At 44.9% G+C, this 22,117-nt stretch overlaps 1 protein-coding gene across 9 annotated transcripts in view; it reads left to right on the forward strand.

Annotated features, from left to right (window-relative positions):
• Positions 1–22,117, forward strand: part of AFF1 (ALF transcription elongation factor 1) — a 198,501-nt gene that overhangs the window by 91,591 nt on the left and 84,793 nt on the right. For 7 of the 9 annotated variants that reach the window (XM_055434310.2, XM_055434316.2, XM_055434314.2 and 4 more), the window contains 2 exons: positions 6,710–6,833; positions 7,230–8,150. In XM_055434310.2, coding sequence (XP_055290285.2) covers positions 6,710–6,833; positions 7,230–8,150 — 1,045 coding nt within the window. The remainder of the gene's footprint in view (positions 1–6,709; positions 6,834–7,229; positions 8,151–22,117) is intronic. The other 2 variants (XM_055434312.2, XM_088836465.1) reach the window with 1 other exon arrangement.

The following is a 22,117-nucleotide window of genomic DNA, read 5'->3' on the forward strand; positions in this document are numbered from 1 at the left end:
TCTGCTACATTGGCAGGCAGCTTCTTTTCCACGGAGCCATCAGGGAAGCCCCAAGAACTTGGCTCAGTTCAGTTCAGTCACTCAGTCGTGTCCGACTCTTTGCGACCCCTTGAATCACAGCACGCCAGGCCTCCCTGTCCATCACCAACTCCCGGAGTTCACTCAATTCCCTATCTAGGAATGTTTTTGTACACTTTTGGTGGAACTCATGAATATCTGCTGGGTGGTCAGACTTTGTACCCTCTCCACCAGGGGCGCTTCAGCACGTGGGCTTGTTTTCGAATGCAGTCATCCGCTTCAAATCACCATGTGACTTGTTTCTCGCCCCCCAGGTGGGGACTCCTGGGCTGACCAGAAAGCTGGCACTGAGGCCCTAGGAACATGGCGTAAGTTAGCCGACCAGAAGTTACGGAGCCTAGGATTGGGCATATAATGGCTACTTTAGTGCAAGTTTATTTACAGCCTGTTCTTGAAAGAAATTAACGTAAAGAGCCCCTGAACACATTAGAGATGTGAATCCAGAGGTTATTATGGGGTCAGTGACCTTAAATCTGTAAATTAAAAAAGGCTCTAACATAAGCATTGTAACACAGTTTTTATAATTTGAAGAGTAACTTCATGCTGTCATTCTCCCTTCCACCGTCTCTTCTTTTCCCTTTCCCTCCCTCCCCCTTTCTCCCATTCCCAGGGCCCCACTGTTGGGTCCTTAGGCAGGGACAGATGTGTGTGAATACGTTTAACTGGACATGTATTTTGTGGCTCCAAGATGCTCCACCAGCAGGCATAATACCCGAATTGTTGATATCTACCTCTCTGAGACTAAGGGATTATAAGAAATTATGTGTGATGCATGCATGTTAAGTTCAGTTCAGTCGCTCAGACGTGTCTGACTCTTTCCAACCCCATGGACTGCAGCACGCCAGGCTTCCCTGTCCATCACTAACTCCCAGAGCTTGCTCAAACTCATGTCTGTCAAGTCGGTGATGCCATCCAACCATCTTATCCTCTGCCACCCGCTTCTCCTCCTGCCTTCAATCTTTCCCAGCATCAGGGTCTCTTTCAATGAGTCATGCTCAGGGGTGCTCCATCGTGTCCAGCTCTTTGCAACCTGCCAGGCTCCTCTGTCCATGGGATTTCCCAGGCAAGAATCCTGAAGGTGGGTAGTAATTTCCTTCTCCAGGGAATCTTTCCAACCTAGGGATTGAACCAGTGTCTCCTTCATTGGCAGGCAGATTCTTTACCAGTGAGCCACCTGGGAAGCCCGGTAAGAAGTTATGACTGCTTGTAAATTAGCACACTTTAGCATGCCGCCTTGTTCTGCGCAGTTGAAAGCAACCTGGAAGCTTTGCTATCTAAACAGTAATTCAGAGCACAGGCTTTGGTGTCAGGCGACCTGTACTTGAATTTTCAAGTCTACCATTTAATATTAATAATAGCAAGATCATCTCTGAACCCTTTTTTTTTCCCACCTGGGGAACAGAGTTAATGTCTCCTCCTCACAGAGCAGTTGTGAATATTAACTAGACTGATGTGATGTCCCTAAAGCAGTGCCCGATGATTGGCCTGTGCTAAGTGAGGGCCGTCCTTGGCTCTGCCCCTCTCAGCCTCACTGTTATTTCTCTGGGTGAGCCTGAAGCAGTTATAGAGCCCCCGAAAAGTGAGCTCTCTCATACTCTCCAGAGCCACGTAGAAACTTGCTCAATGTGCAGACTTCAGGTGCCGCATCAGATTGACTCAATCAGAAACTCTGGGGGCGGGTCTCTGAGGTCTGGGTTTGAACAAGTCCTCCCGGTGCTTCTGACGCTCACTGAAGTTTGAGTACCTCTTGGCTAATGCAGAGAGCCGTGAAGAAGTCAGTGAAGGGGAACTCGTCCCTTGGTGTCTGCTGGGCGTGGTGCCAGGACCCCCTGACATCAAAATCCCCGGATGCTCAAGTCCCTCATAGGAAATGGCCTCCTATGGTCCCTCCAAGTCTGAGAGTTCCTCATCTCCAGACACGAACGACCAGCTTTAAGGCACTTGATGTGAACAGTGATCAAGTCTAACAAGACTGATGCAGGAATAGAGTGATCCTGTGAGAGCGAGAATGCATCCCCCCACCCCCGCCTTCATGCCAGAGGAAAAACTGCCACCTTTAATGAAGAGAAATGGTAGTCAACTTGTAATTATTCAAAGGTAATTACAGAGTTTATGAATCACGTAGGACATTTACTGCTTCCTAAAATCCCCTCATTTAAAATTCTTCCATCCACCCCCTCCTTGCTTGCACCTTGGTTTAAAACCAGCGATGTGTAAGATGCTGAACAATGGTTTACTCATGCCACTCACTGAGTTAATGTTTTTAAAACGTAAACTTCCCCCCAATTTCAACAGGAAACCAAGAAAAAGAAGATATTCATGAGAAAATGTGCCCAGTGACTTTAATGAATCATTCCTTAAGCCACTGGAAACTTCGTTGTTGTTTAGTCACTAAGTCTTGTCTGACTCGCTATGCCTCCGTGGACTGCAGCCTTCCAGCCTCCTCTGTCCTCCACTGTCTCCTGGAGTTTGCTCAAGTTCACGTCCATTGACTCAGTGATGCCATCCAACCATCTCATCCTCTGCTACCCCCCTCCTTTTGCCTTCAGTCTTTCCCAGCATCAGGGTCTTTTCCAGCTGCAAACTTAATAAGTAAAAGCCAAGTAAACCAGAAAGCCACCAGTATGACTGGCAAAGTCCTGTTAGTTACAAGAAAGTAGACATTCTAGAAAAATGAGGGCTCACCGTTTACGCTGTGTTGTCCTGGGGCTTAGACTGGTCACTTCCTGTCTCTTCTGCCTTCCTCTGCCCTGCCCAGGGGCCTTGGTGAGGAGGACCCAAGAGGGAGTTGCCCAGCATGCAGTGTGGGTGAGAGTGAGTTTTCTCTCACCAAGTTTAGACCTCATAAAACCCAAACTACCAGTGACACCTGGGATGGCTTTTCCCTGCCTCACTATTTTGGGGTTTCTTAGTTGAAGGGTGATGGTGAATAAGAAAAAAAATACTCAAAGTTCATCTCAAAACTGACATAGGGAAAAAAAAAAAAAAGCAGCCAATAAAGTCTTTTAAAAGCCTAAAGGAAAAAAAAAAATTGCTATAATATTACATGTCTGCCAGTGAAATCTGGGTGTGTCTTTTGAATTTTTTTTTTTTTAATTAATGAAGTAAAACCTTGAAGCAGAATCTTTAGTAGAATTTCTTCCCAGTAGGAGGTATGCACCTCAGTTTTTGAATCACGAGCCAGTGTTTGGAATTTTGTAAAATCGGGTTCTTCTCATTATTTATGTAGCAGCTTGTATTATTTTGGAATAAAAATCTAGAAGCATGGTAAAAACACTAACTTCTGAGATAAGACTGAGATGATTGATTTAAAATACTTTTGTAACTGTAAACCAGTGTAGCTTGTCTTCACGTGCATGCAATTTACAGGAAACTTCCGTAAGGACCCTGAGCAGCCTACTAGTTAAGGCACTGCTATTACACATGCTCAGTGTTCAATCCAGGACTCAGAATTTTGTCATTTAGGGTTCCTCTTTTTAAGACAAATGTAGCAGTTACTCAGAAGTGGGCAGAGCTCTTATAACAGAGCCATGGGCCGTGAACACTCATAAGCAAATCAGGCTCTAGAAACTCCACTGATGTAACCAGCAGAATCAGACAAAGGAGAACTCCCTCTGTGAGGAGAGTAGCAAAGCAGACACCCTTGCAGAGCTGCTTCCCCTTCTCCGTGTGCCCGTGTCGGGTGTCTGTATCAGGTAGCTTTGCAAAACAGAAGCTTGGGAATTCAAGTTGTATCGAGGACTTGTGATATGCCCCTCCTCTCCCCGCAAACAAAGTGGCTGTGAAGCAAGTTTGAACGAAAAGCTACTTTCTCATCAATCCTCTTAAACTTGGCTCCCATAGTTGGATGTTAATACTACATGGTTCTTTTTCTTGTTGTTTTTCAGCCAACAAGGATCACCAAAATGATAAAACAATTGCAGGAATTCTGGAGTGGTCAACAGGTCCATTGTGCTGTGGTCACCCAGAAATAAGTCTGTCTGAAGTGTGTGAGGTTCAGACTCGTATTAAAGAAGACTCCAGAAGCCAGTTTCTGGTTTAGTTTTCCATACGTTGACTCTCATAAATGTTCACATTGTTGTTCTCTTAAAATCTGATATCAAAATACCCCATCATCTAGGAAAAGTTTGTGCAATCATGATCCAAGCAGGTAATTCTTTACTACATCCCATTGAATTCAGCCAGCTAGGTTAGCCTCTGCCACGCCACCCCCCACCCCCAGCTCTAACCCCCACCCCAACCTATAGATTGAAAGGCTATAGAAATAGCAGAGTCATTTTTTAGTGATTATAATTTTTTAAACACTGTTCTTACATGTGTCTTTCAGGGTTATATTTTAAAAGTTACAAGCAATGCACTGTAAGCATAGTGACTGTTTTTAAATTAAAAAACATTGAGTGTTTAGCTTTTATGCAGAGTGCTCTGCATTAGCACCAGGAGACAGAGAAATATGAGAGGTTCTATTATGATAGGTCTTCCTCTTTTCAAGGGGAAAGGGGAAAAGAGAGGGAGAAGCACATGATATATGTCAGGTGGATTGGAGGAAGCCCTGAGGGTGGGTGAAATTGGAGTCACTCCACATAGTTACTGGTAGCTGGAAATGGGGGCTAGTGTATGTGGTTGAGAGAGAAGCAGAAGAAATTCTGTAATGAAAATGAAAGCATCAAAGTCCACAATATCACTGAGGAGCAGGGAGTAGTCTGGTGAGCTTGGAATATAGAGGTGATTTGCAGGAAATCATATTTTGTGGGTACTCTGGTCCTGGAAGAATGGTTATCCTTCAGTGCAAGGGGATTCTGGGGTTGGGTGGATTAGAACAGGAGGGTGCCCTTGACCAGATGTGTTTGGGAAATGGACAAGGCTGTCAGGTAGGATGCACATGGTGGGCCAGCTGGCAGGGAGCGAGGTCATTTTTGGGGTCGATCTAGATCATGGAGTTTTTAACGCCAAAGCGAGAGGTTGAGACTTGATTCTGTAGCAGCAAAGAGCCGTTGAATACTTCTTATTTTAAAATATGGGTAGTGACATGAGAACCAGAGCCTTAGGTCGGATTTCTTTCTGTAAGAAGGTTAAATTAGATGGATACAATATAGGGGAGGCAGGGAGACCAGTAAGCAGACTCAGGTCAGGGAAATCAGAGAAATCCTGAGAGAGGCTAAGAAAGGGGGTGGAAGGGAGGGTGTCCAACAGTAAGGCTAGAATTTCTAAGGCACGTAGTACCTTGGAGAGACAGCTGAATATTTTTTTATTTATTCACATAATAAACTGGGGTTTCAGTAGGTATGCTAAAGCACGTCTATGAGGGCAGAAGTCTTCCAATAGGTTTTTTTCCCCCAGATTTTTGTTTTTTGGCTGTGCGGGGTCTCCCTTGTCGCATGGTCTTTTCTCTAGCTGTGGTGTATGGGCTTCTCATTGCGGTAGCTTCTCTTGTCGTGGAAGGCATTTGGGCTCCAGGAGTTGTGACTCCAGGGCCCTGGAGCACCGGCTCAGCAGTTGTGGTCCACGGGCTTCCTTGCTCCGAGGCACGTGGGATCTTCCCGGGTCAGGGATCGAACCCATGTCACCTGCACCTGACAGGTGGATGCTTCACCACTGAGCCACCAGGGAAAGCCCCTTCTTAACAGTTCTTATTTTCGTTATTCTTACATATCATATGTGGAGTTGGGATGGCCTGGCCTCAGTTCTGACCTGAGGCAAGCCACTTCTGGTTTATACGCTAAGACTACACTCTTGTGGGTTTCCATTTTTTGTGATTTGTTTGACAGATCTTAACCCCTTTGGTGCCAGGGCTGATGATTTAGGATACATTTTTATGTGGTTTAAGTTGGGTCATCAGATTATAGGTTTCTCCGTGGTAGAGCTGACATCTAAAATCGGATTTTCCCATCCTTGACACTTGAAATGAGAAATAAAAATTATCTTTTCAGGTTTACATGCTAAGACACTTCCAGGAGAGTGGGCTGAAAAGAAAGTAAATGCTGTTTTGGGTGCCTGGTAATCTTTTAATTATGAAATAAGCCCTTTGATTTTAATCTTCCAAAATGTACAATACTGATCCAGGAAAACAGCCTTTTAAAATTTCACATCCTGCTGACTTCTTCAGATGAAAAGCTTCCACCTCTACCTGGTATTTTGCAGACTGGAAGCAAAAATATCATTAATCTTGTCTCAGTTCCCCCACTGACTATAAAAGACTGTTCCGTTTGGAGTCAGTCCTGAGCCACAAAGGCAGGCGGTCAGAATGAATGCTTAGGTTTTCAGAGCCAGGCCCAGAGCTGAAGGGTCACAGCCAGTTAGTTGACTGTGGCCTTAATCTAAGGAGTAGGATGAGACACTTGGGCTTTCTTTCTTTCTTTTTTTAGGATTTGTTTTTATTTGTTTATTTGGCATGCAGGCTCTTTGTTTCGGCATGCGGGATCTGGTTCCCTGACCAGGAATTGAACCAGGCCCCCTGCATCGGGAACTTGGAGTCTTAGCCACTGGACCTCCAGGGAGGTCCCTTGGGCTTTCTTTAAATCAGCTCAATGTTGTCACAGCTTTTTGAGCTGTCCTTGCCTCCTCACAAACGTGCGTGCGCAGCAAAGCTTGGATACTGATAAACTTTGTTTCTGTTCTTTTGTGGCGTCTGAAGCAGCTTGTACAATGAAGACAGAAACCTGCTTCGAATTAGAGAGAAGGAAAGACGCAACCAGGAAGCTCACCAAGATAAAGAGGCATTTTCTGAAAAGATCCCCCTTTTTGGAGAGCCATACAAGGTATTTCTTGAATACGGGAAAGTCCGATTTATCAGCATGTTTGACTTTGTGTTGAAAGTGAGTCTGAACAAGGGTCGCAACTGTGGCAATAAGACAGTTATCCTAGAGATGGTTTTTGAAAACAAAATATAAAAGTCTTCTGAACCTCATTAATCAAAATGATCAAAGTTTGTGGGTTTCTTTTGTAATGTTCGTCTCCTGTATTTAGTAATATTTGGTCCATGGCAGGCTTCTCAACAGGGGAATTGAGTTGAAGTTGCATGTTAAATTCTGTGTTACACATTATATTGAGTTGTTTCTTTTCTAACGGAGTTATGTAACATGGTTTACTAAATGGTGATTTCCCTTCTCCCTTTGTCCCTTCGTATCTAACTCTGCTGTCTTCTCTTTTTTCAGACAGAGAAAGGTGATGAGCTATCCAGTCGGATACAGAACATGCTGGGAAACTATGAAGAGATGAAGGAGTTTCTCAATAGCAAGTCCCACCCCCAGCGCTTGGATGCTTCCGAAAATAGGCTGGGGAAGCCGAGACACCCTTTGTTTCCTGAGAAGGGGAGCAGCATTCCACCCCACTCCTTCCGCACCAGTGTCCACCACCAGCCCGTTAACACTCCTGCCTGTGGACCACTTCCTGCTGCTAACATCGGCCACCACCCAAAGATGGCGCAGCCAAGAACAGAACCAATGCCAAGTCTCCACGTCAAAAGCTATGGCCCATCGGACAGCCAGCACCTGACCCAAGAGCGCCTCGGTCAGGACGGGTACGGCTCTAGTCATCACAAAAAGGGTGACCGCAGGGCTGATGGAGACCATTGTGCTTTGACGACAGACTCCGCTCCAGAGAGGGAACTTTCACCTCTGTTCTCCTTGCCTTCCCCAGTCCCCCCTTTGTCACCTGAACATTCCAACCAGCAGACTGCTCCCAGGACGCAAGGAAGTGGCAAAGTTCCCAGCAGTAGCAGTAGCAATAAAGGCTACTGCCTGGCCAAGTCTCCCAAGGACCTAGCGGTCAAGGTGCATGATAAAGAGACCCCTCAAGACAGCACAGTGGCAGTGGCCAGCCTTGGGGTAGCCCCTCCTCAGCCACCTTCTCAGACTTTCCCCCCACCCTCCCTCCCCTCAAAAAGCCTTGCAATGCAGCAAAAGCCCACGGCTTATGTCCGGCCCATGGACGGTCAAGACCAGGCTCCTAGCGAGTCTCCTGAACTGAAACCCCTGCCGGAGGAGTACCGGCAGCAGACCTTTGAGAAATCAGACTTAAAAGTGCCTGCCAAAGCCAAGCTCACGAAGCTGAAAATGCCTTCTCAGTCAGTCGAGGTGAGTGGAAGTTCATATCTGGGGCGATTCCTGTGGGAAGGAAGATGTAAGGGGGTAGTTTTCTGGAGATTTCAGGGCAGGGGTGTCCGTGGCCTTTGTAGAGGGAGATTCCTTCCTGGCTTTAGGATTGTGTTGGCACACAGGAAACTCAGGTCCGAGGTGGATTACTGATGACTGATATTGAAATGTGATTTGTAGGAGGCTTTGAAAAATCTTTTTGTTGAGCTGTGATTTACATACAGTAAAATATAGAGCTGGTTAGAGGACAGTTTACTCTGTTTGAAAGATGTGTATACCTGACACATGTATATACCTGTACAACCCACAACCCAGTCAAGGCAGAGGACAGTTCTGTCATGAAAGTTTCAGAAAGGTTGTGAGCTGTCTTTGATTTTTTTGACTTTGTGGTGCGGGGGGCGGGGTGGCACTGACTTCATTAAAGAAAATATAAAGAGAAAAATTCTTTTGGTTTATACATCCTTTGCCCCAGTTAGTTTTTCCTCAGATCCAAACCATAAAAAAGGGAAAACAAGAGGTCAAAATATTGAAGGCAAAGTATTAGTTTTTAAAGATTTGTTCCGTGTAAATTGTAAGAAACTTTGAAACTAAATTTCTGTTTTATTTTATTTACCACCTTCAAAAGAAGAGCGGGGGTGTGGGGACATCTCCTTTCAGAGTGAGTCACAAATATAATACAGAACGTTATTCAACGATGGCTTTTTGACGAAACCAAAACACTCAATCTTTTTCAACAAAGAAAAAATTCCTTTTTCTGTTCTTTTGACAAATGGCAGTGTGGCGCTTGAATGAGGAGAATCAGAGCACCCGTCCTGGCGCTGCAGTTCTAAATTGGCACCAGTTACTCAAGTTCACATTCGTCGTGGGGAGTGAAATGTTTGAAGGGAATTTATTTTAGCACTTATCTGTTAAGGTAAAACCTGTGGTTCAGTTGCATGTATAGACATTCTAATTTGCATATCCATTGCCCAGAGACTTGGGTGTGCACCCAGAGACCAGTTTTACAAAGTGTTGGAAGGTTAAAAAAAAAAGAAAAAGACTCCAGGATCCTCAGCTGGAAAGATAACCCTTATCTTGAAGGAGGAAAATCTGTTTCTTTGTGACTTCAGCTTTTGGTTTAGAAGAGGTTAGGGTTCTGGCCACAGTTAACTCTCGAGCTGGAGTGTCACTGGATATCTTTGAAATGTGACTGGTTTTCAGGTTGAAGAAAAATTAGAAATGGGTCGGGTGGGGAGTGGAGAGGATGGTAGAAATGACCAAGGTGGCAGAACTTTCCCTTTAACCCTGTAAGTTACATTCACTGCTGTGAGGCATTTATTGAACATTTTGTGCTGGGGTGAGCGGTGGGGAAGAGCAGAGCATGAAGGTGGAGAAGAATAGAGGTCCTCTCTCCTGTGGCCAGTCATGTCTGACTTGTGATCCTGTGGACTGTAGGCCCGCCAGGCTCTCTGTCCATGGGATTATCCAGGCAAGAATACCGGAGTGGTTTACCATTTCCTCCTCCAGGAGATCTTCCCGACCCAGGGATTGAACCCATGTCTGCTGCATCTCCTCCAATGCAGATGGATCCTTAACCCCTGGGCCACTGGGGAAACCCCTATGGTCAGTCAAGTCAGCCCTCCTTATAATTCAGAAAGAGCGTATTGGAATTTTCTTCGCTTTATTTATCAAATAAGGTCTGTTATATTTTCCTGTTTTTTTTTTTTTTTTTAAAGTAAGGGGACAATTTGACTTTTTTTTCCCTTCCAAAAGAAAACTAAGCAACTAAATTTGCTTTAAAACAATTTTACGGCAAATTAGAAAATATTTGCATTGTTTACCAGATGCCCAATCATATGGGTAAGCCCAGGGTGGGTCCCTGCCCCAGAGAGAAGGCAGGCTAGTGTGAAGGTCGGCCTACACACATGACACAATTCAAGAACTGTCTGCTACTTGGTGCGTAGAGAAAGTCTCAGACTTCAGCCGTAAGATTGTGAGCCCATGTACATTCAGCCAACAGGTTTTCCTGTAGACTTTTTAGGTGAGAGGATGTTTTATTGGTTAAAAAAAAAAAAATGATAAGGCCAGCTGAGATGTCTCCAGGGTCTTAAAGCTCCTTGGACTTAATACATATTTCAAACATAGGACCGAATTAGATGGCCCTTGCATATTTTCTTTTTAACTTGTTTTTAATTGGGTAATTGCTTTACAGGGTTGTATTGGTTTCTGCCTTAAAACAACACGAATCAGCCATAAGTGTACATATTCTTGCATATTTTCTGAGTGGACATTTGGAACGAACAAAATCCTCCATAGATTTGGTGATAAGAGAACGGGATTTTCTTTTTTCTTTTTGATCTGCTATCAGCAAATGAGTAGATGTAAACGTTTCGTCTTCAGCCTGTGTTTGTAGTCAGCCTTCATTTTATCATAGCAGCTCCGTCCGGCCTCTGAGCAGGGCTGTCAGGCCAGTGGCAGCTGTGGTGCCAACTGTCTTGGAGCCCCTGGGCGGTGTGGGTGGCATGGGAGGATGGAAATGAGGGTTGGGCAGATGGAGGGCTCTGGGCAAAGAACTTGGAATGAAGGGGAGTCAGTCTGGGGAGCAGGAATACTGGTGCTCTCTGGCTAGATTTTAGATTTGTTTTTAGTTCTTTTAAGTAAGGTCTTGCATTTCACAGACTTACCATTTATTTTCTGTTTATAGACCCAGTAAGACCCAATTATTTATGGTTTTTAAGACTTTTTATGGCTTTTAAGACATATAGATTGGATTTAAAAATCTCAAATTTTAGTATTCTGGTGAATCAAAGAAAAGGGTGGGGGACAGGGGAAAAAAAAAAGCAGGGCGCTAACCCCAGAGCAGGTAAACTGAATGTAGAAGAAGAAAATAAGCAACCTCTTGGGCTGTTTGAGGCCTCGGTGCAGAAGCACAGAGAATACCAGGGTGGAAGGGGAAGTTGGCTGTTGATAGAGCTACGGGAAGGGACATGGGCATGGTAAGTGGTTTTCCTTTATTTGCTGAACTTGTCCTAAGGCCGGTCGGAGGAGGTTTCCTTTCCTGACTTTCTGAGCGTGAGGGTTTTGTGGTCTGTTTCTTTGTTCCCCCTTCCCTACTGCTTCCATCAAACCGTGTTGTTTAAAATGGACCTAAGTGGGAAAGTCATCCTGTTTGCTTGGAGTCCTTTATTCTCAAACCATGTACATACATATGAGTTCCTTACTAATTTCTGTCTTTCCATTTCATGGGAAACACTGGGTTTGTAGATTCTCTTAGAAGATGGTATTCCCTTCTGGGATAAGTCATGCTCACGGGTAAAACTTAGTCTTTCCTAAAATCCTACAGGGAAAAAAATGATCACTGGGTCAACATTCTGACTAAACAGAGGCCAGAGCACACAGTCTGTGCTGGGTTTTTCTCTGGGCATGTTGGTCTTAGTTTTGTGTCAATTGGAAGATGTATAGCAGCTTGAAATGACCCATCTGAGGGTACAGCCAGAACTCTGCCGTCTCGTGTGGATGCCTTCCAGCTGTAGAATTGCCACATCAGAGATGGAGCTGCCCCCATCAGAGATGGAGTTGATCAGATGGAAGGCTGAGATTCCTTTCTAGTGCTTTTCTACCTGAAGTGAACAATGAGAGTGAGAGGAAAACCAAGTCATCTCCGTGTGAGTGTTCCTAAGTGTGGACCTTGGGTTGGAGAAGGTGTGCTCAGCGGCAGGACTTCTGAAACAGACATTTTACTGAAAGGGAGAATTGGAGTAAGCGGAGGTAGGCATGTTAAATTGTATACTGGATTCAGAATATTAGAATTTTATGACTAAACCTACAGCCTTTTGCAAATAAAGCGTAGAAGGGTGAAGGCACTTAATTTTACTACAGTTTAGTTAGTAGCAGAGACAGAGCTAGAACTCTCAGTTCTACCATCTTTCTACTTCTGCTTTTTAAATCTGCATGGAGCAAAGTAAGGAAATCAAATAAGATATCTCTGTCTTTCTGACTCTTTTCTACCCCATGGACTGTAGCCCACCAGGCTCCTCTGTCCATGGGATTCTCCAGGCAAGAATACTGGAGTGGATTGGTGTTTCCTTCTCCAGGGGATCTTCCCAGCCCAGGGATGGAACCTGGGTCTTCCGCATTGCAGGCAGATTCTTTGACCATCTGAGCCACCAAGGAAGCCCCAAGTCAGAATGAGAAGTAAATCAGAAAAACAAATATCATGTATTAACACATATGTATGGAATCTAGAGAAACGGTACAGATGAACCTATTTGCAGGGCAGGAATGGAGATGCAGACAGAGAGAATGGATGTGTGAGGGGAAGTGGGGTGGGGTGAATTGGGAGATTAAGATTAATGTATATTCACACTGCCCTGTGAAAAACAGCTAGTGGGTAGCAGCTGTATAGCACAGTGAGCTTAGCTTGGTGCTCTGTGGTGACCTACATGGGTGGGTTGGGGTGGGAGGGAAGGTCAAGATGGAGTGGATATATATATATATGTATATGTAGCTGATTCACTTAATAGTACGGCAGAAACGAACACAATATTGTAAAGCAATTATACTCCCTCACAAAAAAAATATTCTTGGAGACCACTGAAGGGTCTTGAGCAGGAGAATGATATATCTACTCTCTTTATTTTTGAAAAGGATCACTCTGGCTTCTGGGTGGAGAATGGCTTGGAGGGACAAAAGTGACCAAAGTAGGGAGGCCAGACTGTGGGGCTAGGAGATGCCGATGGCTTGGAGTAGGATAACGGTAGTGGGTGTGGTGAGCAGCAGACAGATTCCAGATATATCGGGCAGGGCTTTGTGATTGAATGGAGAAGTGAGTGGTTTTGAGGTGTGAGTGAAAGGGAGACATCAGGGAAGGATCTATTTTTGGGGGGGTGGGTGGGGGCAACACTTTGCAACAAAATGGGATCTTAGAGTTCTCCCACCAGGAATTGAACCCTTGTCCCTTGCATTGAAAGCTTGGAGTCTCAACCACTGGATCACCAGGGAAGTCCTGAGGAAGGCCCTATTAGAAAGGTTTGGATGGTGAGATGATACCTGCTGCTGAGATGGAATTGACCTGGGCCGAACAGGTTTGGAGGGAAAACCAGGAGCTCTGGGTAGATCGTGCTATGTTTGAGATGCCGTTTAGTATCTAGGTAGACAGGACATGTTGACCATAGTCAGTAGTAGACCAGCCCAGAGAAAACATTAAGACTGGGTGTTTGTGGAGGGGTAAGAATCACAGGATTGGAAATAAATGAAATGGAGCCAGTGTTCAGTAAGCACATGGCACAGGTCAGTCAAATGGGAAAAATAGGAAAGGGGATGACGAACCACTCCAAGAAGTCCAGAAAGGCAGCATCTTAGCATGAGCAGTGGCCTCTGGTTCAGCCCTGGGTCTCGGGACAAGCACGAGCAGAATTTGCCCTCTGCTGGGACAGCCCTGGTGGGCTTCCGTCTATGGGGTCGCACAGAGTCGGACACGACTGAAGCGACTTAGCAGCAGCAGCAGCAGCAGCAGCAGGGACAGAGCCTCTAGCATCTGGGGACTGGCTCTCAGGAGGGGAGTCAGGTCCTCCCGGGGAGAGCCTTTAGTTGCTTGGCTCAGTAGGCTCATTTTAGGGAGTTTATCTGTGGGTGTCATGGTCTTGCTTTTAAGACATTCATGACTCTATGGTAGACTTTTCAAAACAACTAATACAGAAGTTCACATTGGTCGCTGGGACTCCATTTTGAACCACTTGACATAGCTTAAATCCTGGAGGTTTCACACAAGATGAATAGAAATCATAACACAAAAGAAATCTACTCTTAGCACTGGAAATAAATTTGGGCTGTGTTTGCATGTAGTGAGGGTTTGAAGTTTGGGGACCAGGCAGGTGCAGCTGAAGAGGCCCTCAACCAGACCCTCCCTGGGTCAGCTCTGCAATCTGGAAAGAAATGGGGTCCTACTGGGTCTTTGGAAACAAAAAAATCAAAGATCATCTTGGAAATGTGAGAATCTGCTTATAGATGCGGGGAAATGACAGGTTTCTTTTTTTTTTTTCACTCACGGTTTGAAGTGTATACGTGTCAATATTTCAAGTATCTTAATTTATGCAAATAAGTCCCTGGAACCCAGCAGAGTTTACTGTCAGTTTAAATTTGCTTCTGCTTCTACCTCCTCATGTGGTCCTACATCCTTCCCCTCCAGAGAAATCTGGCTTTGAGATCTGATGGTGTCTCATTTCTGCGAAGCAATTGCTCTTTGCTGTGGCCTCTCATGACATCATTTGGGAACATTTTCTGATGCCAAATCCTTCAACCTCCTTTCAAGACTCAGGTGTCACCTGCAGCTGTGAATTCATTGTTGGACTACCTTAATGCATGTGATTCTTAAATTACACCTTCCATTTTAAGTAAACTGCTGGCCTTGTAGTGTGGAGTAATCCATAGTGGAAAACTGTGATAATGATTCACTGCGTTCGCACACACAGTCTTCCCTGCTTTCATGTTTAGCTTTCTTACTATCTTAAACCCTGAAAAGAGGAACTTCCCTGTTATGAAATGATCTAACCCCTTAAGAGGTTCACTTCTGCTTTGTTGATGGTGTATATCCTGCTGATGCATCACTCATAGTATTGTTCAGTTCCGCCGCTTCCATGTCCCATCATTAGTTCTGTACTTTAGTATATCTTCAGCACCTAGTGTATGGCAAGCCTGGTGCTGAGGATGGGGTTACAGTGGTGGGCAAACCCCAGGTGATATCTGTCCTCTTGGACCTTAACTGTCTAGTTAGAAACTGACTCTATTCAAATAACCACTCAGATCAATGTGTGAGAAGTTTGGCAGGTTCTATTAACCCTATAATATAAGGGAATCTAATCTAATTTTATAATATAAGGGAATTTGCAAACTATTATTATTGCGACTTCCCTGTGTCGTTAGTGGTCAAGAACCCACCTGCCAATGCAGGAGATATAAGAGATACAGGTTTGATCCCTGGGTTGGGAAGATCCCTTGGAGAAAGATGGCAGCCCTCTCCAGTATTCTTGCCTGGAGAATCCCATGGATAGCAGGAGCCTGGAGGGCTACAGTCCATGGCGTTGCAAAGAGTGGGACACGACTGAAGTGACTTAACACAAAAAACTATGATAAGATCCATAAAGGGATTGTGGCTTAGAATGTAGGTGCTTAGGGAAGAATCCTCAGGAGAAGTATTGAGTGAGATCTGAGTGGTGAGTGCAACTGAAAAAAGTGAGAAGTTACCTTAGACCATGTGACCTGCTATAACAAAATGCCACAGATTGAATGGCTTGTAAACCATAGAAATTCATTTCTCACAGTTCTGGAGGCTAAAAGTCCAAGATCAGGCCATCAGCGTGGTCATGTTCTCATGAGGGCTCTCTTGTGGGTTCCCAGCCGATGTCTTCTTGCTGCGTCTTTACCTGTGGGAGGGACTAGGACTTTCTCTGAAACTTCTTTTCAAAGGCATCAGTTCCGTTTCTGAGGACTCTATCCTTACAACTTAAGCATCTCCCTGAGGCCCCCACCTCTTACTGTCATGACCTTTGGGAGATAGGATCTCAGCCTGACTTTTGGGGGCACATCAGCATCCAGGCTGTACAGTAGGTGTGTTAGGAGTTAAACCATATCAGTATTCCAAGCAGAGGGCAAGTATGTGCCAATGGTTTATGCTGCGTGATGTACAGAGACCATTAGAAGTTTTCTTGGGTTATAAACCCTGGACTGTAGATCAAAGGGAATTTGTGCATTCATTTTATGCATTCATTCTGAAACTCAGTGGCAGGTCTGAATCACCTGGGGGAAGCTGGTTAAAAATACAAATGTCTAAAAATAAAAATTCCTGGGCCCTATCATAGAAAATTCAGCAAGTTTACAGGTGGACTCAAGTGTTTGTAGCTGATTCTCATGAGGTTTCTTCTAGAGCCTGGAAATGAAACTGTTTCAGAAGGACTGATAACAAACTGCAAGAAGTTCAAGAAGGGCGCCCTTCCTGGTGGTTCGGGGTCTCCCATGTGGACCCTGAGACCAAAAGATCTGCTGAATTGATGAGTCTGCTTGTGCTGAGCAGGACATGAGAGGAACCACAGGGAAGAAGTAAGGGACTGGGGCCCCCAAGCCTACATCCATGCTTCCTTTACAGCTCGTGTGTGTGTGTGTGTGTTTTTTCCTTGCATGCTAAGTTACTTCAGTCATGTCCGACTCTTTGTGACCCTATGGACGGTAAGCCCACCAGGCTCCTCTTTCCATGGGGATTCTCCCAGCAAGAAATACTGGAGTGGTTTGCCATGCCCTTTTCCAGAGGATCTTCCCTGCCCAGGGATTGAACCTGTGCCTCTTCTGTCTCCTGTTTTTTTTTTTGGCAGGTAACACCACCTGGGAAGCCCTTTTTTCCTTGAGTCTCCAACATTTTCAGGTTCATGGGGGAAAGTAAGATTCTGATACAAACTTATTTAGCCTCATTTAGTTTCCTAAAAATATTTGTATTACAGTAGCTCTTTCATTGAATATTTAAATTAGATTCCATGAGCTGGAACTCAGTTCACTTGGGCAGACCTATGTGACTTACATGTTTGTGAGGAGAATGATGGCAGAGCCAAAAAGGTTGTCCGTGTGCACAGTTCTTCGAGGATACTGAGAGTCTGAGGCAGAGTACTTTCTGTTTATGAGAAATAATGAATAGTGACTAACCTGTATCTGCTTGGCTAAATTTTAGATCCCCAAATATCTAAATATAGATGTTTAAAAATAGTGGCAAATGACTGACAAGTTTGAGTTGAAGCTGCAAACAGCCCAAGGGCTAGACTGGACCTGCAGACTATTTTGTTTTGCCTATATAATGTGTTTTTTCTTTTTTTCCTCCCCTTTGAGCCAGTATTTACAAAATGGAGAAATCTGGTGAAAAATCATATTTTCTGTTTCACCAGCTAGAACCAAGTAGATGCTGCCACCTTTAATTTCCTGATCCTGGCAAAATTTTCTTAGTTTGAAGAAACTCTTTAAACTCTGAAGGAAACATTTTAAATAACAGAAGCAAAATAATTTTGAAAAAAGAACTCTAAAATTGCTAGAAGTGAGTTGGTGCAAAGAATAGAATTGCTTACAGAGCAAGAAGAAAGCCTCTGATTGAACCTGGAACATCTTTTTGGGTGGTATTAACTGGAGTTGTTTTCTTCGTAGGTTTTACTTTCCTTCTCGTGATGCCAGAAGTACATTTGGTACCAGGATAAGAAATTCCTGTTCCTCTTTGTTGTTTTCACACTTGAAATGTTTGTGGAGGGTTATTGGATCCCCCCTGGGTCCCTCACTCTGTGCCTCTGCCAAGGTGGAGACGTTCACTGCTTTAGAATCTTTCCAGGCCGTGTGCTCTCCCAGGCTCTCACATAGCCCCCCGAGTCATTGCGGCTCTTCTCTAGATTAACTGTGCTTTATTTTCAGCCAGCTGATAATCTTCAGGGACAGAAAACCAGATACTCCAAGGGGAGTCCTGTTGATGACCCAGTTAGTGGTCCTGACTGAGGCTGTTTTGGAGGGAGTGGCCGATATGCATGAGATATTTAAGCAGCATGCCTTTAAAGAGAAGATCTTGCTTCATGTTATCATAACAAGTTTAGTTTTTGGCCTTGGATTTCTCCTCTCTAGTTGCCAAGATCTATTTGAAAATCATTTTCCAAGGTTAACTTTGCAGCACGTTCACATTTTCCAAGAACTTTCTAAGCAGTTCTACATGAATGTTGTTCCTTTTTAATTGTTGAAATCCTGAGGTCGACCATTCTCCTCCTGTCCTCCCTGCACACCCCCCAGTCCCTACCCCCCTGCCCTACACAGATGCTCAGGGTCCACACACATCATTAGATTTTTCTTGAGCCTCATTTTATTCCCTGTTTCAGCTTGGCCTACTTTTTCTCTGCTTTTTTCCACCCCCCTAACCCTGTGGTAATTTGTCAAGCCCATTCTAATCTCCTTAGTCCCTTCGGCTGAAAGCTTTTGAGGTTTAATGTTTTAATCTACAGGCCTCAGTATTTAAGTAATTAGAGGTCCTACTTCTAGCTCTGTCCTTTAGATAAATCACCCTAGGGGTTTTTTTTTTTTTGTTCCAATTTATAAAAAAAAGAACTCCGAAAGTTCATATTGGGCAAGACTAAAGCTTTGAATTGCATGAATTAAGAAAGAAGAGCATTCTGTGCCTTTCACAGTCCCTTCGTGGATTCTCCTTGCCCTTACAGCTCAGTTTTTAAAGCACTCCACCCCAAAGCAAATGTTTGCTATTGCATTTTAGAGACAGAAAAAATTTAGTAGAATCTTACGCTATAATTAAAGTTTCTTATGTTACTTCCAACATTTTTTCCTTCACATGCCTGAGAACATGTTAACTTGTAAAAAAAAATTCTTTCTCCTATTGCCAAATAATCTGGCCATTCTTGCAAAATGTTAAAACCTTTTCTTTCAGGAACAATTTAGTCATAGAAGGACTCACTTCTTACAGTCTAGGTTTCTGTCATTTTAGTCAACCATGTTTGAACACCCTCTAGATACAAAGGGGAGCTGCTAAGAAAGATTTTTCGTTATTTTTATTTATAAAAAATGAAAGTCCATGCCATAAAATGTAAAGTATCACCAGTATGAAAAGAGAATATGGAATTACTAATTACCGTCACGCAGTGCTCACTGTGGTCTTGCACACTTTATGAGAGGAACGGCTCCAAGCGCTCTCTGTGTATGAGCACTGTTGCTGTCCCTTTTTACTGAGAGATTTACAGAGATGCGGAGAGATTCATTTGTCCCATGTTCACCCGGGCTCTGAGCGCTGGATCTAGAGTCCAGATCCTAGTAGGTTAGCTCGAGTCGACGCCCTTAGCTGTGACACCTGTGTTATACTGACTTTGAAAAGAGGAATCTGCATTTTTTTTTTTTTTTTTTTGAGTTGACTTCTGGAGCACTTTGGTTATTGGTGAAAGTATATTCCAAGCTCAGGGATTAAGGAGAGAGAAGACATAAAGACGGGAAATGGTGTGAAATCTAATAGAAGTAGCTGGACCTTTGGTTCAAGAAGATTGGTTAGAGGCAAGGGAACTCGACCTTGCTGTGTTGTCAGTGTATTCTTCTGTACAGTGGGGCCAGTGGATGGATGGTCATCCTTATGAAGTGCTTAAACCAGTACTAGGTACATAGTAAGAGCTCAGTAAGTGGCGGCAGGTGTGATTAGAGTTGAAATTTGAGCTGGACTTTCAGGAGCAAGGTGAGAAGTTAGTGTTGAGGAGGCAGGAAGGCTTAGAGTGTGCTCCTGGGCTCCTGGGTATTGGGCTGTAACTTGAATGTGTAGGTGGGCTCAGATCAGAGGGAGCAGGAGTGCCCAGGTACGGTGTTCCGAGGTGAATAAAGCTCTAAATATTAGATGTTCTGGTGTTAAACAGATGAAGAACCTGGGAAAAGAAAGCATTTACTTGCGGGTTTTCAAGCTTTTAAAAGCCGGTTTGCCAAGGTGAACATCCTGTTCACCCCTGAGCAGCCACCTTTTCCAGAGTTTGGCAACACCTGGTGTAAATATTTCACTTTACAAAGTGTGTGTGTGTGTGTGTGTGTGTGGTCACTTCAGTCGTGTCTGACTCTTTCTGACCCTGTGGACTGTAGCCCACCAGGCTTCTCTGTCCATGGGGATTCTTCAGGCAAGAATACCAGAGTGGGTTACCATAACTTCCTCCAGGGGTTCTTCCCAACTCTGAAATCGAACCTCCGTCTCCTGCATTAGCAGGGAGATTCCTTACTGCTGAGCTACCAGGGAAGCCCTTACAAAGCTTACGCACTGGGAAATACTTGACTACCTCCCCCTCCCCCACCCCACCCCCCTTTTAATTTCCCAAGCCCTTGTCTATTTGTTTCCTCTTGATTGTCACAGCAACCTTGTGAGCTGGGCAGGGCAGTTGGCACGAACCACCATCTACCATGCCGTGGAACCGACGAGTCTCTAAGAAGTTTAATGATCTAAGCTTGTAAGTGGCAGAGCTGGGGGCCATGGAACCAGGACTCTTGCCCTCTGGTTCTCATACTGTTTCTGCCACACAACATGTCTTCTCTGGAGTCACGAGCCTTTGTGTAACACTTTTAACAATGCATTAGGAACGCTCTGTTTTTTTGCCTGGCCTTGCGTTCATGTTGGCATCTGACAAACGCACGTGTTGAGTGGCACAGATGATTCAAACGACAAGGTGATTCCAGCTCACCCTTGGTGGCAGCCATGTGGCTTGCTCTGAGACCTTCAAATTTTTTTCTGCTGTTTAGAGGAGGCAGTCACCAGGTTTAAATCTCAGTCCCTTCTACCTACGATGACTCAAAAAGAAAAATAAAATTCCACATCCACACCCACCAGTTCTCTCTTTCCCTTTGATCTCTGAGAAGGAGGTGTTCTTCCTCTTGCCCGGCCACCCGCACACCCTTTCTGATTGCCTTACATCTTTCTCCCGTCACTGGGCTCTTTCCTAACAATCTGTGATTCCATCCAGACCTTTCCTAGCTGAAAAGGCAAAACAAACCTTTCCTCACTGCAGTGTCTTACTCCGACTGCTTCTTTCTTGTTCCCTTCGCAGCTCAAGCGCTGGAGACAGAAGTAGGTAAACACTTTGTGCATGCTTGCTCTCCTCCCATCCACTTTCTGAACCCACTGCAGGGTGGCGTGAGCCTCCATCCTCTCCCCTCCATGCCCGGGTCCCGGTGATGGCCGCCTCTAGATGCCCAGGTCCAGGAGTGCGCTTGAGCATAGCCTGCATGACCTCTTTGTGACGTCTGACACTACTGGCCGCCATCTCCACATGCACTGCCCTTTTGTGTTGTCTTCTCTTTCTTCTACCTCTTGAGTTGCTGTTCAGTCGCTAAGTGGTTTCTGATCTTTACAGCCCCGTGGACTGCAGCTCGCCAGGCTCCTCTGTCCTCCACTGTCTCTTGGAATTTGCTCAGATTCACGCCCGTTGAGTCGGTGATGCTCTCTAACCATCTCATCCTCTGCCACCCCTCTTCAGGCATGCTCCATTCTCCGCCAGAAGCTGCCTGTCCCGCCCCTTCTTCAGGATCTGCCCTCAACCATCTTTTCTCCTTCTTCAGCCTTTTTCTGGTTAGTCTCATCTGCACTCAGGGCTTCAAATCTTGACCCCCTGATGACCACCTGGTTGACTTTTCTGGCCTGAAGTTCCCGCAAGTTTTCTGAGCTCTGCGTCCGTTTATGTCCACTGCTCACTAGGTGGTTCTTGTGCGTGTTGCAGCAGCATCTCACAGAGAACCTGAGCACGGCAGGCTTCACACCTGCCTCCCCTGGACCTCTCCACACGCACACACTGAGCTTTCTCCTCCTTGCTGCGTTGTCCATCTCAGTTCCTTTCTGTATCTTCTGCTTTATCCCCCTGGCAACCCAGTTGTACGGGGGTTGCTTTGTAAACGTCTGTTGAAGGCTTTTCCTTTTCTGCATTCCTCACCCCCCCTTTATGGTTTAGCTTTTCTTTTTTAAAATTTATTATTTATTTGGCCGCACTGGGTCTTAGTTTTGGCACTTGGGATCTTTGATCTTCATTGCTGCATGTGAGTTCTTTCTTTCTTTAGTTAGTTACGGCATGTTAACTCTTAGTTGCGGCATGTGGGATCTAGTTCCCTGACCAGGGATCGAATGCAAGCCCCTTGCATTGGGAGCGCAGAGTCTTAGCCATGGAACCACCAGGGACGTACTGTGGTTGAGCTTCTTGTCACTTATTTGAGCTCTTGCAGCTTCCTTCTAACCTGTCTTCCTGCGGTTTTTCTTCAAACCATCTGCCACACTGTTCCGCATGATAATAATTATATGAAAGCCGGATCGAGTTGTCCTAGTTTAAGATCCCTTGGAACCTCTCCATTGCCTCCAGAAAAAGAACCTCCAGTTCCCTTCTTACCTGTCTTTCCAGGTGTGGGCTGGGGCCCTCCCACCTGTGCCTCCCAACCCAGGGAGACTGTTA

Source organism: Moschus berezovskii, chromosome 5, assembly GCF_049115385.1.
Source record: "Moschus berezovskii isolate FMDL1 chromosome 5, NW_MosBer_1.0, whole genome shotgun sequence".
NCBI classification, from domain to species: Eukaryota; Metazoa; Chordata; class Mammalia; order Artiodactyla; family Moschidae; genus Moschus; species Moschus berezovskii.